Consider the following 17438-nt stretch of genomic DNA (forward strand, 5'->3'; position numbering starts at 1 on the left):
TATATTAACATGTGGATAAACTAAAAAAATTAAAAACAAAAAACAATAAAATAATGCATTCTGATTAGCTTTAGACATAAAATGAAACACCATTTAGGATACATGATCTCCATCCGATTATTAGTGAAATGTAAGGTTACTTTAGTGACGGATTCATGAAAGAAGAGTTGCCAATCTTAGTTGTCCAATCATCATCAAAAGATTCAATTCAAACTCAAACCCAGTTGGGTTAGACGAAAAAATAGCTCTGGGGTTTTTAGGGCCAAATAAACTGATGACTTAAGCTTAAGAGCAGACCAAATTCTTAATGTGAAAAATGCAAAGCAATTGAGCAAGCGAGGATATAACACTTGCATGGATCAAGTATTTGTAAATGAAATGAAATGATCCGAATTAAAGAGAGTCACAATAACCATGCACTTTTCGTGCAAGGGGCATGAGATGGAAGTGAATGGAGTTATATACCAATACAAAGAATATAAAGCATATGAATGAGGACCACCATTCACCATTATTTTATATGAGAGTAATAATAGATCATTCTATTTGGTATTGGGCTATTGCATGCGCTTTGTGGCATTGCAATAATGTGGGTGTGGCAGAGCCTTTGCTGCCACTCTAAGCTAAGGCAATCCCATGTGCTTTTATTACTCTTATGGTTTTCCACGTAAAGAGAAAGCAAAGCACAAAGCTTCTCACTCACTACACATAATATGATAATATGCACACGCATCATTAATTAACCCTTCTCATCATAAGCAATTGATGTCAAGAGCCAAATAACAAAATGGGCACTAAGCTCGTGACAAGAAGTTATAGACAGTAATGCCACTGATTCTGATGCTCCAATTAATACAAGCCATTGATTAGCTGAAGAATCCAACATGACAAAGCATCAGCAACTAAAATTCAGAAACTAAAGCCTTCAAAACCTCCTTTTAATAAAGAGTTGGTTCATTTATGTGACTCCCATCTGATTGCTAAAAAGTTGAATTTTAGCATCAGGTATGTGATTCTGTAACTCTCCAAACCAAGAGGGTTATGGTTTGAAGGGTGTAATAGTGATATAAAACTATTCATGTCTATTCACTTAACATATATATTACCATATGTTGGGTATGCTTAAAGAACAACCCATAATAATGCGACAATGATCAACTGTCTCTAAGAGTATCCTATTACATGTTCTAGACCAATTAGATATTACCATATAAATAAAAAGAAAATTTTTAAAAACAAAAAGTAACACTTTTATATCACTTGTTAAAATAAGATTGGCCCAGGACAAAAAATGGAACACTCTTGTATACATGTAATCTTTGCCCATAATTATGTCCCCCCATTCATTAACCTCCTTTTCCCAACACATAAATTCATGTCCAAGGAACAACAACTTCCTCATGACCTAAGACATTATAAAAGTCAATGCAACCCATCCACAAATATTCATCCAAAAGCAACCTCCTTTTCTGCTTCCAATTGATCTAAACAAAACCAAAGAGACAAACATGAGTTCCATTGGGTTATCCTTCCTCTTCTTCCTTTCTATAGCAGTTCTTGCTATTGCTACAGACCAAGAAAGAGCTCCTCATGGACTTGTTTATGAGAGTCCTTTAGCATTTCCACCAGCAGCATATGTCTTCTTTCACCCCAATGCACGAAAGCCAGAGACCGAAGACCGGTGTACTGCATCTGAATGTTCACCATTGCCTATAGCAGCTCAAGTTGAAGCTACTCAAATACACGAAAGCAAAGCATTGCATGAAGGTAGGAAACAAATTGGAGCTGGTGTAGCTGCCATTGTCTTTGTTGTTGCTTTTGCTGTGCTTTAGGCTATGGGAATCTACTATGTGAAGGTCACTCGCCAAACCAACATGAGTAGAACTAATAATAGTGTTCAATCTCAAGCTTGATTACTGCCCTTATCCTTCTCTCCATCCAAATTCCTCAACATTCCTCCCCTGACCATTTATATTATGTGTTGTTGTATGTATCTAATGTTCCAATTTCTTAGTACCAGTTTCCTCCCACTTTATAGTTAGCCAATGTATATACAGTTATGAAAGTGATCAATTTCAAATTTGGATGTTATCACAATTATCAGTGTCACGTGTTTCCAGTTTCTATGTAACTATTACGATAAATTCAATGTGAAGAACTGTGGAATCAATGTAGGAGTTCTACCAGATAACCATACAAGTTTCCTCCTCACTCCATTGCCCAGTAAAAAAATGATAAACAGAGGAATCCAAGAACACTTTTGAGTTTTAAGTGGCTTCTGGTCTGTGATATTGAACCTAAGACTTATTCATGTCTCTTTTATCACATCAATATCAGAAATGCAGTAAATCACACAGCAAGCATATACAAACATAAATCTTCTGCACATTTTAGAGAGAAGAAAGGAAAAGAAACAAATAGAAAAGGCATATTCATTAAATTCTTTCACCCTTCAATAATGTACTTCCAAAAGAAGAATTTCTGTTTGAAACTACCTGAACCAAAATTAAAACAATAGTGAATTGGATTATGTTTAAGGTCTATTCCATTGACTTCTATGCAATTCCCAATTTAATGCTTTATTTATAAACATAACTTTCATCTTAGAACTTGAAGAAGCTAATTACTGTTGGAACTCTTGACATTAAAACAATGCCGACTAGTGTGTGAATCATTAAGTGCATTTTAATGAAAAGAGATTCCAGCAGAATATTCAGAACACCATACCAGACTGATATTAGAAACAGTATCAGTAATTTCTAACATTCAGAAATAAGATGCATTCTGATACAAAAGATCAGGTATCTCGGTGCATATATTGAAGCAACATATGAGTATTGCAGAGAACAGTACATTGGTCTTCAAACATGGTCAGCAGTCAACACTGCCCATGTGCACAACCATTTAACAATGTGAGGGTAAAGAATAAGGGGAAGTATTGCATGTTTTGATATCACAATTACAAAAGTTGAAATATCAGTATTGAGATTTGAGAATGTAATCGTCCAAAACATTCTACCACCCGCGTGAACTGAGAGACTTTATCAAAGGTCCAAATGTCTGATCCACAGCTTTGTTCCATGAATGTGCAAATTCAGAACGTGTTTTCTTCCCAAATATGGGTTCTCTAACCTGTTAGTTCATTAAAGCTGAAAGTTTAGAACTTAATAGTAGCAAACTAAGATGGAAATTTATAAGACAAGGGTGGCATGGCATGATAGATCGAATGCCCATTGTTTCAAATATCAAAGTTGCTTAGGCCTACAAATTTTGAAACAGATGAAAAATACAATGAATAAAAATAACAAAATACATGGTAATTCAAAGTGACAGGGAGTGTAAAAGTGGGTGAGATTTTAGTTTTATCACTATCCAATACAATTGTAGGTTTGCCTTATAAAAAAATATACCATATAATTGTAGGGTTGTCAACCAAGAAAAACACATGATGCAAAAATATAATGCATATACCCAGCTTCCTTAAAAAAAGAAATCACATTTACCAAAAAACTTTGAGTTACTTGCACCTTGAATCTCATTATAATTCTTCTGAGGGAACCGGGAAACATCACGTCATGCACAAAGACAGATTGACATCGAATTTTCTACCTTGCTACCAATCATTCTGGATAAGTCAACACTCAAACGGAAACATATTCCCCAGCAATGGGGTGAAAATTTCATAACTCGCAAGCGAGCTTTATATGTGAAAATGATCTCGGGGGTTTTTCAATTCTGCTTTTAAAGGAGTACCAAACTGTCTCTCACAGAAATGGAGCTAGAAGATTTTCACTTAGGCAAAGGAAGAACAATATTTTATTTAGGAGGGCCAAGTTCGAGAATTTATATATATCTTTTCCTTCAAAAACCACAAATGAAAAACTTGACCTTATTAAGATAAAAAATTGGTAGCCATAGCTACCTCATCATTTACCTAAATAATCATCACCCCGGACTCTCATAAGATTCAAATTTTCAGTAACCAATAAATTAAACATATTAACGAATCAACAGATCCTACTTGTATCCTTCATAATTGTGAATAAACAGTAAAGCACACATCAGAAATTGAAAAAAAAAACACAACTTTGTGGAATTCAATAAACAGGATTGCATGAAAGAATTAAAATTTAATATAGTAGAATAAAATTGACCTGAGAGTGAGATTGAGAATTGGAAATAGAAGAGTAAATGTATTTGCGTTGCTCCAATAGAACAATCCCCGTCAATACCGCTCCCAATGAAGCTCCAAGTAACCGCTCCTATACATGCATTCATTCATTCCCCCAATTCAATATCAAATACTTCAATTTCAGAAACCAACCCTTTGGTTGAAACAAAACATAGAAATCGAGAGAGAAACCTAAACAAATTAGATTCGTAACATAGTTGAATATATTACCTGTGTCAGAATGCTAATCATCGTTTCGTTTTTCTGCCACCGATTTGTGAACAAAGTTCCTCGTTTCACTGCCACAACCCCATTTTGCTTTGGGGAAAGCTCCATATACATAACGACGTCGTTTTTGGTCTCCTTCTTGGGCTGCTTGTTTTGTTGGACTATCTTGAGGCCCGTTAATGGGCCCAAAAATTTGCCATTTAAGGAAAAATCTATTTTTTTTTATTTCAATAGATATGCAATGACGGGGTAAATTTACATTATTCACATTCATATGTCTTGATAGCAATCATTTTAAGATGTGAATATTAAATGTTTTATTGAAAATATAATTTTGTTTTATACTTTTAGCTCATAGACGATTTTTACAATATTTACTATTGATTTTATTTACTTTAAAAAAATAGTTCGAGTTTGTAAGTAAAAAATGTAAGGTGAAATTGTTAATACACTTTAGTTAATAAACGTAGATATATTTTTATTTTCTCGTCTAACCTATGTTTTATATCTTCCTCAAGTTGCTTCATATATTTGTGAGTTGTAACACTAACAAGGTACATATATCACAAGCTTCTTGTTCTTTGTATAGTTATGTTTATTTGAATTAACTTATTTTATATATAAAATCGTTTAACCTGTTAAACATGTACTTATTTCATACTAGTCAATAGTTAAAATAAGTAGTTTTGAAAACAGCTAGAATTTTTTTATATATAATCTTACAAAATAGGCCACTTTTTATACTTTGCTCACATCAAACTTGTTCACATTGTCATTTAATCTTGTCCAAACTTAATCAGTTACATGCTAACACAAGAATACAAGATTTAATGATAATAATATAAAAAGGTTTTACACAGATTGAAGAGCCTCAAAGCATCACAAACAGAAGGATATTGAAATGCAAGTCACTTCTAACAATTATACACATTGTCTTGATCAATATTTGCGAGGTTGAAGACCACAAGAATATTGAAATATAAGCCAATGTGGATAATTGTGTTATGTTGTGTATAGTTAGACTTTGAATCAGTTGTGTCTCTTGTACCCATTTACTGTTATGGAATTCCTTTGATCTGACAATAAAAAAATTGTTGCCAATAATAGATTGTTAGAATCATATTCACTTTTCAATGTATAGGATAAACTGAAAAGGTAAAACTGAAAACACTTAATATTTTTCAGATAGAGACATTTTAGTCAGGCAAGTTGGAAATTAAAATGACATAGATTAAAGGTTTGGGGGGTTTGAAGTTTAATCTGTGAAACATGTCTCGGTTGCACATGATTAGCATTGGTGTATGATTGATTGGTTATGCAAATTGTCCTCACTAATTGCTTGACCTGATATTAGATTGCGTATGATATTAAAAGAAACATTACTACATTGTTCAATAGACATATTTGGCTGTGTTGGATATGGTATTTAAAGAAACATACTAGATTGTTCAATATACATTCTTGGTTGTATTGGGCATTTGGGGGAACATGGCTGTCTTATTATGTAATTTTAGGATGTTGGTATAGCTTAATTATATAGCATTAGCTTCTCTGTGTTGTGAGTCATATGTATTGTTCAGCAATTTTTCCCAACCCTTCATCATAGGGTTTGCAGACTATACTTTACAAGGGTATGCACCATGGAATTGAACCTTCAACAGCAAACTTAATCATGTTCACCTATTCAAGATGAACACCAGTAAGCAAAGCACGTAGATCTCTATGTATACCTGATCCTAAAAAGAGCCCTTCTTAAATATCTGGTTAAGGAGCACCAAAAAGAAGGCAAGGAGACACACCACGTTATTCCTCTCCAGTCTCCACGACCAGCAAGTAGTGTTGTTATTATTTATAAAGAAACAAAGCAGATAGTGTGATATAGAAGTCCCACACAGTTTATAAGATAAATAACGTGCTGTCCAGCTTAGTATAAAAAAGGAACTAAGACAGAGTAGTAAGCATCTTTGCGCTTGGGGCAATGACGCAGCTAATGAGGTTCTAACCGAGGCGCGTCTATTGCTGGTTGAAAACTATTTCCAAACCCCCTCTTAGGCCTGGGTTCAGCCTTGGCCTTCGAGAATTTCTGGAAGGGCTCCCTTTGGGGTAAAGCTCTACAATTTAGTTTAAATATTTTATTGTTTCCCGTGCTCATTATTTAATAATGCATGGGTCAAACATAGTTTACGAACCATCTTGGGAATAAAATACCGGGTGATAAAATTTATATTTTCCTCAGTAAAAATAAACTGTCAGCTCTCCTTGTTCTTGATAACTGCGTTATTCTTTATAACTGCGTTTTCCATGAAGTGTATATACCATTTTTGGTATTTTTATTAAGATTAACATGCTTAACTCTACGAAATTTTAGAAGTTATTTTTTCCCGTGTAAAAAAGAAAAATGATTATTTGTTAGAAAAGAAAAACTAATACCGGATAAAAATGAAAATTAAAGCAAAATAAAGTGATTGTAATTGGATAAGGATTTGTTTCAAACCTATTATGTTATGTCATCTTATATAAAAAATTTAAATATTCATGATTTTATTAATTTTTGCTTCATTGTGATTGGTTAGGGACATGTTTGGAGACAACACGTGATTGGTTAGGGATATGTTTGGGGACAACACATAAAGAAGTGAAGGTAAGAAATGCTTAAAAGAGTTGATAAACTTGTGTGTTTTTATAAATAATAATTTATTTATTTTTTAGAATGATAATTTAGAACAAAATAAATTTGTAATAACACTTACATAGAATCAACAGTATGTAAATGTGAGTGAAAGAAGGGGGAGGGAGAGGCATATTATAATAAGAATTTTATTAAATGTTGTTTCTCAACTTGATTCGTAGTAACCCGATGCAGCGTCATTTCCAAATTTCTACCAAAATATGATTTTTCTTTATAATACCAATATTGAAAACGACCTAAACATAATTTTATGAGAGTGAGAAGTCCAATTTTGACATTGTCAATCACGGTCTACTAATAAATTTAATCGCTGAGTGTTGGTCTACGTGAAATGGAAGTCGTCATAATAATGGAATGAAAGAATAGAATACGTTCAAACACAACTAAGATGATAAAGTAATGCTAGGAGCTAGAACCAAAATTTGCTACTGTTACATGAAATCATGTGTATATTATTGAATGGTGCATAGCATCTAAACCGTGATTGGTGGAGTTATGCAGATTGCAATTGCTCAGTTCACCAACCCAATTATAAATTTAATTGGTAGTCGTGTATTTAAAGGGAATTCCTCATTCTGCTATGGCAATTTGTCATGAGCAAAAAATCAACATATATAGTTATGATCAGAGTAACCTTATTTGTACAAAGAATTATTATAACCAACCCTGCTATTTTACTGAAAGTAAAGTTGTTTGGAAAGATGTCAACAATACATACTTATAAGACGTATTACACTGAGGATATGCCCTGAGAACTTCATTATTACACTTCAAGGGTAAAGATTTATACAACCACTTCATCATCCGCCATTTAATTGAACTAAGAGTCAATGATGATTAAATATAAATGATGGATGATGTAGTAACAATATATAAATCTCATACACGATCAATGTATACATTTTTTTCTCTTAATAATTTCCGGCAGACTTAATCATACACTAATGACAATGGTTAACATTTGCAATTTTTTTATAAATCAAGTGATACAAAACCAGTGCAACTAAACACCAAATTATGAAAAGTTTTAGTTGTAATATAAGACAACTAATGTATCATGAAACATATTATTCAGACCCCTTAATGAATTGTTATTTAAACAAGAGAATATAAATCAATAAGCAGGCTTGGTTATATTTTGTCTCACATGTCCAAGCCAAAGAATTATCTTTTGCAAGTGAACCATGCCTAGAACGTGGCACTGCAAATGAATCAAAGCTCATTTAAGTGGTTTCTGCCTCAACCAAAAAATGCTTCTCCAAGATGGCAACTGTTTCTTCCTTTGCACTGCAAACACACAACAGATGAAGAAGAACACAATCAATATAACACTGTAACACAACTATGATATCATATGACGTAAATGGTTTATGGCATCGGTATCTAACATAGCACGGTCCATGTTTTAAACAATGCAGCAGAAAACAATTTAGCTAAGCTACCTTCCAGGTCTAAGTATCTTGTATTGGTTGGGTGTAGTGAGGTCCACAACTGTTGAACCTGCAGGACCTGATGGAAGAACACCACCATCATAAACAAAAGCACAATGTTCCCATAGGTTCTCAAAATCTTTTATGCTAACACTACTTGACTGTCCACTTAGGTTTGCACTGGTAAGTGCTAAGGCGGTTCCGGAACCTCGGGCAATGACTCTGATGAAATTGCAATCAGGCACTCTTACTCCTATGCTATCAAATCCAGGATTCAATGACCGCTCAAGAACACTCGACTCTCCTGTAAAATATCCAAGTATACTATCAGACAGTATATAAGATCTTTACAATAAAATCTGAGGTTAACAGAAGATATTTGAACAATGGCATTGAAGATATAGGATTAAATTGTTGCTTCAAACAACTTTGGTGAACGAATTGACTTTAACATATGTAGTATTCAATTCTGCAATCTGCATAGTTTACTTCCATAATTTTCATTTTCCAATATATGTTTTTCGCCATGACATATAACATATGAATATGACTTACAAACCTCGTCTGAGTACAACTGTAACAGGCCCTGGTAGGAGGGAATCAAGTAGACCATGGGGCAAATGGTCAATGACAGCATAACGGTCCATATCAGATACATCACCAACACATATAGCCAGAGGGCTTGTATGTCTACGGCCTTTAATCTCATAAATCCTGTTGACTGCTTCCAACGAGCTGCCAACGTGGTCCATCAGAAGGTAACATGTAATCACGGATCATTCAGATTACAATTGTATAGAGGTAAATAAGGTTGGCCAAAATATGTGGAAACTGTGAAGTGCAAATGAAATTTTAAAGATCATACTAATTAAACACAATATGTTGCAGGCATTCAGAATGGTGAGTCATGTGGAGCTCACTTTTCTCACGTCTGAATGCTATGTAGAAAATTGAGATTTAAGCAAAACATGTATCAAATGGATATGGCATGAAGCAAGTATTCATACGATATCTCTGCATGGAGGGGGGTTTACACACTGGGAGAATTCTACTAATCCACTCAAATTCTTACCTATAACCGCACACACAATTGGATTAAAATACTATTGTAATTGAAAATCAATGTTACAAAACTTTGCTGAGCAATATTACTATAGGAGTATTCTTAGAATCTCTTTTATGCATGAGAGGCTCGCCACTCCCTAAGTTTAGATTCAATTACTGAAATTCGTTGAAATGACACTAATCCACTGCAGTTACAACTTCACTATTCCTCAATGCTATACTAGAAAAGTACAAATTTTACATTTTCCCTCCATAAGGTACAACAAGAAGAAAGGTTATGCTAAATCTACAACTTATCACTTCCTTCCCCATTTGTCTCTTATTCAATTTAGATTATGTCAAGCTTGAATTTTGAACATAGTACAATTGGAACCCAAGATGCTAAGGCATAATCAATCTATCCTACACTAAATTGAGAAAAAGAAGGAAACATATTTGAAACAAATGACATGTAGCATATAAATTAAACAAAGAGATAATAAAAGTATCATTAACACAAATAGTATCATATCATACCAAGCATCACAAGCAAAGCCATATAGTGTATCAGTGGGTACTGCAATAACCTTGCCAGCTTTCAAAGCTTCAACTGCCTCTGCAGCATAAGCATCTGTTGCTGGAAGAACCACTCCTGTTTTGTTTTCAACACTCAAGTCATAACTATCCAAACTCAAAGACATGTTTTTGGCAAAACCCCTTCTCACCCCGTTACACTGTTCTTGCAAACGTGGAAAAGACAAAAACCTTCGGGGCCCTAAAACAACAACAAGAGAAGGAAAAAAACAAAGACCCAGGTAAAACTTCAACCAAATAGAATTAAATTGGGCTCATATTTGACCAACAAAAGTAAAATAGCATATAAAGTTGACATTTTTGTTGCTGAATGGCGAGAAAGGAAACATTTTTAGGCATAAAACTCAAGTGGGTATACAAGAAGTTTCGTTGATGTTGAAAATAAGTAAAAAAAATGGAGAGAGAAAGATTGGGGTGCACCTTGGAAGAAAGAGAAATTGGGAAAGAGAGGAGGTTTAAGATGAAGCAGTGCTGCGATTCTGGTGGTGGAAATATTCATCATATATAATAATATGCCAAATCTCGTTGACCAATGGTTTCACTCCTCCTAAGTCCTAACCATAATCGTACCAAACTTTGTTAGAAAAATAGGAGCATGGTTTTAAAACAAGGACCGTTTTCCATTTAAAAAATAATTAATTTTGTTTAAACCTCTGTGGTAAAGGGGAATAAACCCTTAACAAATTTTACCAACAAACCGTCTAGTGGTCTTAGCCCCCATTAAATTTCTATAAGATCGAGAATTCAATTACTCGAATCCAACCCTTAAGAAAATTTGGGCACATTGACCCACTAAGGATCTATAAGCTAAGAAGATGTAAAACAGAAAAATTAGTTCCTAAAGTTTTATATGGACACACTTTTCACCAGGAAGAAGAAAAACTTACAATTTTGTACTAAAAACATGTAAACTAGTCTTAATTAAGGATAAAAGTATGTCTATAAAATTTTGTAAGAACTACTTTTTTTTTTTCTACGTATATTTTCACACTAGAGACAATTATGTCCGAATTGAAAACATCCAGAGGTATGTAGAGTAACTCTCTCATATTTTTTTCAACTACAAGACTTGAACACAAAATATTGTTTAAGAGGAATCAAAAGACTAATTATTCATTTGAAATTTTCCGGAACAAATTTGGGTATTTTCATTCTTCAAAAATGGAAATTGTTTGTTGCTTAAATTTTACGTATATTATTAATAAATAAATTTGGGTCTACATAACTACTGCAATAAGGTATTGGTTAAGAAATCATAACTCTTAAATGTTTGTGTTAGACATAAAATTTTCAAATTTTGATTGAAAGTATATATTTCATTCTAACCTTCAATTAATTTACTAATAAAGTGTTGTGAAAACTTTGAGAGTATTTTAGGGACACTTATTTTCTGGGGTACTAATACAAGGGGTACCCCAGCTAAATGTACTAATACATTTTGAGATATATAGTTCATATAAGATGGATTAGGAATCAAATCAAATAAAATAAGCTTCGACAAGAATAAAAGAGTGAAGACCATATAAATGGATGAACTTGTGGCTGATGATATGGCCAGAATGTATTTGATGGAATCCATTCGGTTGAAAGTCTTGTTAGCAATATGGAAGCTAGGCAAACATGTCCAATTAGAATATCATTTCTCATGGAAAAAGATATCTCATATGTTCAGGGTTGAGCACAAACAACTAGTTTTAATTTAAGTGTTTGCTTAATAAGCAACTTGGTACAATTTAGATGAGGAAAAAATGCTCATATCCTATCATAGATGGGCATAAAACTCCATTTAGTTTAATACATCATTACACTTGCCATTCAATAAACATAAATTCCATACCAAGAGAAGCTACATTCTAAATCTATGTATATCTAGCTTTACAGTAAAGTCTTGTGTGAATGTAAAGTGATAACGTTAAAATTATCTATACACACTAAGTTCTGCCAAAACCTAAATGAAAAGCAACCAACTGCAGCCCTTAGTTTGTGGACAATATGAAAAAATCACAAAAACAATTCAGCTCCGGCTCGAGTTCTGTAGATCTTGCACCACATTTTGAGTGGTGTCATCATCAGGGCCGGACTGCGGCGTGTTTATCGGTCGAGAGTTTTGTAGTGGTTGTGTCATGAGTTGAGGAGACTGCCATCTTCTTCTCCATCTAAAAGCCTCCACAAGAATAGAACTCCCACTCATCACCACACCAAAACCAGCAAATGTTGCAAGAAGAATTGACAGAACTGCTTGCACATGAACCTATGAGTGACAGAGATATTAAAACAAGATACAATGCTAGTGTTCTTCATGGATGTTTTTGTACACATTGTCATGCATTCATAACAAACCAATCATAAAATACAACTAGTGGAAAATGCTTTAGCCCTCAAGAAAAAAAGCTCCCCTCTTTGGCAACAAGGCATGCATAAACCAGAATTAAGCTAGAATCAGGTTTGAAAATATAGATTCTTTACATCTCCCAAAAAAGATATCGTGACTACAAATTTTGAGAGAAATCTTAGACATACTAATTTTGTATTACTGACAAAAACTTGGCAGTTTATTTCTCATAGAACATTAGTAATCTTGGTTTTAAGTGAAAATATATAGGTAAAAAGAATATAGTTCACTCAAAAATCCATTACCAAGGAGTAAAATATATGTGCAAAGAGAACCACCAGAGCAAACTGGAAAGATGCATAAATCCAGGTGAACCTGCTTTTCACTGAACACAAAAGTCAAGATAGAAAAAAGAGTTATGGTTGGTATAACTTAGCAACATGAAGTAATAAAATAGCAAAAAAAATCTCCGATATTACTTGCTGAGAAAATAAGAATCATTCAGTGTTGTAAACTATGAATAAAGTTGATACAAGGATGTTGATTGATGATATATTGATACATACAGTAGCCAGGGTTTCAGTCAGTTACAAACTTACATGCACCACTTAGACTAATTCACCATTATGAATCTATGAAGTATGATGAGTTCTCCAGAAAAGTATGATCACAATATTTACGAGTTCTTTTATAGACGTACCCATGGTCGATGATGTCATGGAGGAGAGTAGACCTAGTACACAAGAAAATGGAAGAGATATGGCTATTGCACCAGTTCCCATTTTTCCAACCTGCAGATAGTTGAATAACTAAGCCTATACAAAATTGTAACTTTGGCTGTAATGAGAGGATTGTTATTCTTTCTTACCAATAATTGCTCAAGAAAACAGAAATAGGCAAGCATGCTAACAATGACAAGCACAGGGACTTCCTGCCAAACCCTATTAAATAGAGAAGACAAATTAAAAGTGATTCTAGTAATTACATATAGTACAAGAAGCTATTAACAAAGATATAACACAAACACTTTGTTCCACTACTAAGACAATACTACACTCATCGTAGTTGCGTAATTTCAAGGAAAGGCATTGACTTCAAAGGTATCATAAATGGTTTTTATCACAAAATGTGTTGAATCTTGAGATAGTATGCTTCAATTTCAAGGCATGATGAACTGGTTGGCCCTGTATTCTAGAATCTAGATAGTTTGGTAATGAAAAATATAATTAAATAACAAATGAGATTCTACGGTATTTGTCTATGCCTAATTGAAGCATGCCATCATATCTCAATAAGTAGAGTAATTACATATACCTGTATCCGCTTACATCTTCATGCAGAGACCATGCTCCACTGTTCTGATTCCGAACACTTTGGATCCGTAATAGGGTAACAGGTAGGTTTCGAACTTCCTCCTTGCACACATCGCAGGTCTTGTTACCCTTGATACTAAACCATTTAATAGCACATTCTTGATGAGCAAGAGCAAGTTCACCTTTGCAGCTGCATTCCAACTTGAATGTCTCACCTCCTTCACATAGATCAACTAGACAGATTCGACACACAGCCTCTTCCTCAGCTATGTCTTCACCATCAGCATCGTCATTTTCTGAACCGAGAAAGGATTTAAGGCAAGTTACAAATTGTATCTAGGATTAGAAACCATATATATTTTGGCCTGCCTTAAGAAGTGGTCTTTCACATATTCTGTTAACACTTTACCTAACTGTCAATACTACTAGTGCTAGGCACATAATAACTACGTCAATCCACAGAATCCTATTAGAAACTTAACACATAAAATTCTCTCATTTTTCATGAGTACAAATGCAAGTGCTTATAATGAGATACCAGTATCTGTTGTTGGGGCTGTGATCAATTCATTTCCTTCCTTTACTCGAGGAGTAGAAGGAATAATGCGGAAAAAAGTATCCATCCTCCTTAAGCTTTTTTCTTTGTTGTTGACAGGCACTGAAAGAGAGCGAGCTATCATTGTTTGTGCCTGAGCCTCTCTTTTCTGAAAAGCGAAGAAATAGGTTAGAACTAGAAAAAGGGAACTTCAAAACATTACTCTCAATGAAATGCTGTAAATACTAGACTTCTTAAATATACAGTAGAAAGAAATAACTTCGACTGTTAATAAATTCTCATGATAGTAAAACCATTCTGAAACAATAACTTGTGTGGAGCATACATATAAATCATCATATTTTACTTATTTGTTAATGAAAATGCCATACACCCATCAAATACACATAAAAGAGTCATTTTTAAATTCATCATTACACTAACTGAAATCTTACATTTAGAGGACCAACAACACTTCCACCATGAGCAGATTCTATGTTTACATCTCCGATTTCTTCTACAGGTAATGATGATGTTCTCTTAATCCTAGGCGTAAATATCTTAGAGAGGGACAATGATCTTGAGATTGAAGGCTTTTCTCCATGGCCTGAAGAGGAACCTTCTGGAGCTGCAGTAATAGCCTTTTCAATATCTGTTGGAGTTCTATACCTGAAGCTCAATTTTGGTAGAATGCTTCTTCTGGATGATTTGCCTCTTGACGTTGGAGTTGGAGGCGCAGGAGAATTATTTGTTGGAGCATCAACAGAGCGAGAACCGACAATAAAATTCACTCGCTTGGGAGTGGGAGTTGGACTTGGTGACATTGGCACTTTAATTGCAACAAAATCTTGGGAACACTCTTCTGGTGTTCTTGAGGGTATTTCTAGGAGAAGATTGTGTTGCTTCCGAGGAGGAATGTGCGCGGTTTCTTCAGTTATCCCCATAGGATCATCAACCTATAGATACAAATATATAAAGTAAGATATGAAGGCATGATAAAATACAACTGAACTACACTATAACTAATAAAACTAGTCATCTGCAATTTTTTCTTAGTTTTAGCTTGAAACACACCGAAAGATAATACAATTAGACTAATGAAAACTGAGCTATTGAACCTTTCTGCATTTTTTATAAGCAAATTCATCAACTCGAACTGTTTCTGTTAAACAGAAGGAAGTAGGGAAGTATAGAATATGCATTGGATGTCTATTCAAATAGTAAATAGATGTGTAGTTCTTGAACTCTGAATCCTCCAAAGGTTAGACATGTTTTTCAATTATGTATCAACCAAAATAGCTCAGAAGTCAGAACTCTAAAACCTAATAGTCTCAAGGATTCAGTGATTATTATGCACAATTTTAATTATGAATCAATGGTGAAATTCTTCTACTATCTCAATCAGGGAAAATCCCACTTGCTATAAAATTCAATACCATTGAAGATAAAGTGGCACCATCTTAAAATCAAGTGCAAAGTTATGTGACAAAAAAAATGGCATGCTAGTTTAAGTGTAAATCAGAGGAAAAAACACAGCATCAAAGATTTTAACAACAAAAATCAAATCTTTTGTAAAGAAAGCCTTAAACTATTGATAAAAAAATGTTAAAAAAACAAACTTCACAATCATAACAATTAGTTCGAGACAAGTCCTAGAATAGAAACAAACCAGACAGAAAAAAGAAGATGAAGACAAATGAAACAGAAGCAAGTGAATAATAACAGAAAGTACCGTTTGGACAGGAAGAGAAAATGTTGTTCTGCAAGAAAAAGTTGCAGCATCATGGTCCTCCTCACTCAAAGTCTCAGGCTTATTTTCCTCAGTACTCATGTTGCAGTAGCAAAAATAAGTCAAACCCAGAAGTTGGTAGTTGAAAGAGGAAGCAAAATAGTAATAGCAGTGGCAAATAAAATTCAGTGATTTCAGTCCTTAATAATAGCCATACCACTTAGTTATTGGTGAGTAAATGCATGGTATGGTAGAGACAAGAAGTCTTAAATATGGGTGGTGGGTACAGAGAAAAATAACAGGAAATGAATAAGATGAACAAGAATAATCTTTCTTTCACATTTATGATACACATCTGTGGTTTTTTTCTATTCTTTATGTATTCATTTCATCATATATAGACATATAGTACATGCTTAAGATTTCATGATACTCCTATATGGTTAAGATTGTAATTTTACATGCAAAATTATTTTATTGAAGTTTCAAGTCTTTGCAAATATTTGAAATATATCCCTATAGTTTTTTTTAACAGTTTGGGTCTGGATAATAATTAAAATATATAGTTTTAAATTTCACACGTGATTAGCATTTTCTTAACTATATATTGACTTGTTTCAAAGAAGTCTGGTTTAGTCAAGGTAAGAAGAACCTAAAACAATAAAGTAATGAAGAGTAGAGAAAGTTAAGAGGAAAAGGAAAAGAGTAGAAAAAGATGGACCTACCTATCACATTTACAACTTTCCATATAATCGATGAAATTAGTGCTTTAGCATAAGACAGCTAGGTAGCTCAACTTGTAATGTTTTTGTTCCATCAATGTATCATTTTACCTTGTTGATCAGAAACTATCTTAATAAGTGTCATTTCCAAAAATCGAAGATTTAATCTTTTAATCATTTTATGATCTAATAGGTAGGAAAACAAAAACTTTTATAATCATTTTTAATCGAAGATTGACCGATGCTTTGTTGGTGAACTTATCATATTTTGTGTAACTAGTTTGGATTCCTGTTCATCAAATCCATTTGTATTCACACAATTATTGTGAGATAGTTTGTTTTGTTCACACAAATAGGTAGGAAAACAAAAAAAATGTGTATTTTTTAGTGATTATTTTCACACCAATATTATCTTACAAATTAAACAGCCATCACAGGTATGGCATATCCACAAAAAAAGTAAGATGACAACAGAAATCGATAATTGTATACTTTTTTATAGAGAGAGGATACATAAAGTAGAATAATTATTCACCTTAGGGGGAAATGAAATTAAAAAACATGAAGGGGTAGAAAAGAATCAAGTGCCATTTGCCAACTTAAAAGAACACAGTAAAGAAGAAAAGGAAAACCATTTCAAATCATTAGGAA

The 17438-nt window shown here is 33.6% G+C and overlaps 4 protein-coding genes across 5 annotated transcripts; 1 reads left to right on the forward strand and 3 right to left on the reverse strand.

Moving 5' to 3' along the window:
• Positions 1372–2169, forward strand: LOC109355334. The gene has a single exon (XM_019598436.1). It carries the CDS (start codon positions 1509–1511, stop codon positions 1830–1832), a length of 324 nt encoding a protein of 107 aa, XP_019453981.1. The 5' UTR covers positions 1372–1508; the 3' UTR covers positions 1833–2169.
• Positions 2709–4532, reverse strand: LOC109355332. The gene is made up of 3 exons (XM_019598435.1): positions 4403–4532; positions 4155–4262; positions 2709–3132 (listed from the first exon to the last, which is right to left on the reverse strand). Exons 1-3 carry the CDS (start codon positions 4511–4513, stop codon positions 3016–3018), a joined length of 336 nt encoding a protein of 111 aa, XP_019453980.1. The 5' UTR covers positions 4514–4532; the 3' UTR covers positions 2709–3015.
• On the reverse strand, positions 8123–10729 carry LOC109355331 (yrdC domain-containing protein, mitochondrial). 2 transcript variants are annotated; one of them, XM_019598434.1, is made up of 6 exons: positions 10577–10729; positions 10100–10337; positions 9078–9253; positions 8531–8822; positions 8296–8375; positions 8123–8265 (listed from the first exon to the last, which is right to left on the reverse strand). In XM_019598434.1, the coding sequence occupies exons 1-5, from the start codon at positions 10656–10658 to the stop codon at positions 8312–8314; spliced, it is 852 nt and encodes a 283-aa protein (XP_019453979.1). In that variant the 5' UTR covers positions 10659–10729; the 3' UTR covers positions 8123–8265; positions 8296–8311. The 2 variants fall into 2 exon arrangements, with proteins under 2 accessions (XP_019453979.1, XP_019453978.1); XM_019598433.1 differs by having other exon boundaries at positions 8140–8259; positions 8290–8375; positions 10577–10728.
• LOC109355329 lies at positions 11800–16426 on the reverse strand. The gene is made up of 8 exons (XM_019598431.1): positions 16069–16426; positions 14792–15292; positions 14340–14505; positions 13803–14097; positions 13357–13429; positions 13189–13279; positions 12794–12873; positions 11800–12407 (listed from the first exon to the last, which is right to left on the reverse strand). Exons 1-8 carry the CDS (start codon positions 16165–16167, stop codon positions 12171–12173), a joined length of 1542 nt encoding a protein of 513 aa, XP_019453976.1. The 5' UTR covers positions 16168–16426; the 3' UTR covers positions 11800–12170.

Source organism: Lupinus angustifolius, chromosome LG08 (assembly GCF_001865875.1).
Source record: "Lupinus angustifolius cultivar Tanjil chromosome LG08, LupAngTanjil_v1.0, whole genome shotgun sequence".
Taxonomy (NCBI): Eukaryota; Viridiplantae; Streptophyta; class Magnoliopsida; order Fabales; family Fabaceae; genus Lupinus; species Lupinus angustifolius.

Excerpts from the sequence above, each read along its gene's own strand:
- LOC109355334 (XM_019598436.1), top strand. The coding sequence starts at position 1,509 with ATGAGTTCCATTGGGTTATCCTTCCTCTTCTTCCTTTCTATAGCAGTT.
- LOC109355331 (XM_019598434.1), bottom strand. The coding sequence starts at position 10,658 with ATGATGAATATTTCCACCACCAGAATCGCAGCACTGCTTCATCTTAAA. Across the intron at positions 8,823-9,077 it reads TACAGTTGTACTCAGACGAG|GAGAGTCGAGTGTTCTTGAG; the intron begins GTTTGTAAGTCA and ends GATATTTTACAG. Across the intron at positions 8,376-8,530 it reads AAGATACTTAGACCTGGAAG|TGCAAAGGAAGAAACAGTTG; the intron begins GTAGCTTAGCTA and ends GTGTGTTTGCAG.
- LOC109355329 (XM_019598431.1), bottom strand. The coding sequence starts at position 16,167 with ATGAGTACTGAGGAAAATAAGCCTGAGACTTTGAGTGAGGAGGACCAT. Across the intron at positions 13,430-13,802 it reads GAAGATGTAAGCGGATACAG|GGTTTGGCAGGAAGTCCCTG; the intron begins GTATATGTAATT and ends TCTATTTAATAG. Across the intron at positions 13,280-13,356 it reads GTTTTCTTGAGCAATTATTG|GTTGGAAAAATGGGAACTGG; the intron begins GTAAGAAAGAAT and ends AACTATCTGCAG.
- LOC109355332 (XM_019598435.1), bottom strand. The coding sequence starts at position 4,513 with ATGTATATGGAGCTTTCCCCAAAGCAAAATGGGGTTGTGGCAGTGAAA. Across the intron at positions 4,263-4,402 it reads TGATTAGCATTCTGACACAG|GAGCGGTTACTTGGAGCTTC; the intron begins GTAATATATTCA and ends ATGCATGTATAG. Across the intron at positions 3,133-4,154 it reads ATTCTCAATCTCACTCTCAG|GTTAGAGAACCCATATTTGG; the intron begins GTCAATTTTATT and ends ATGAACTAACAG.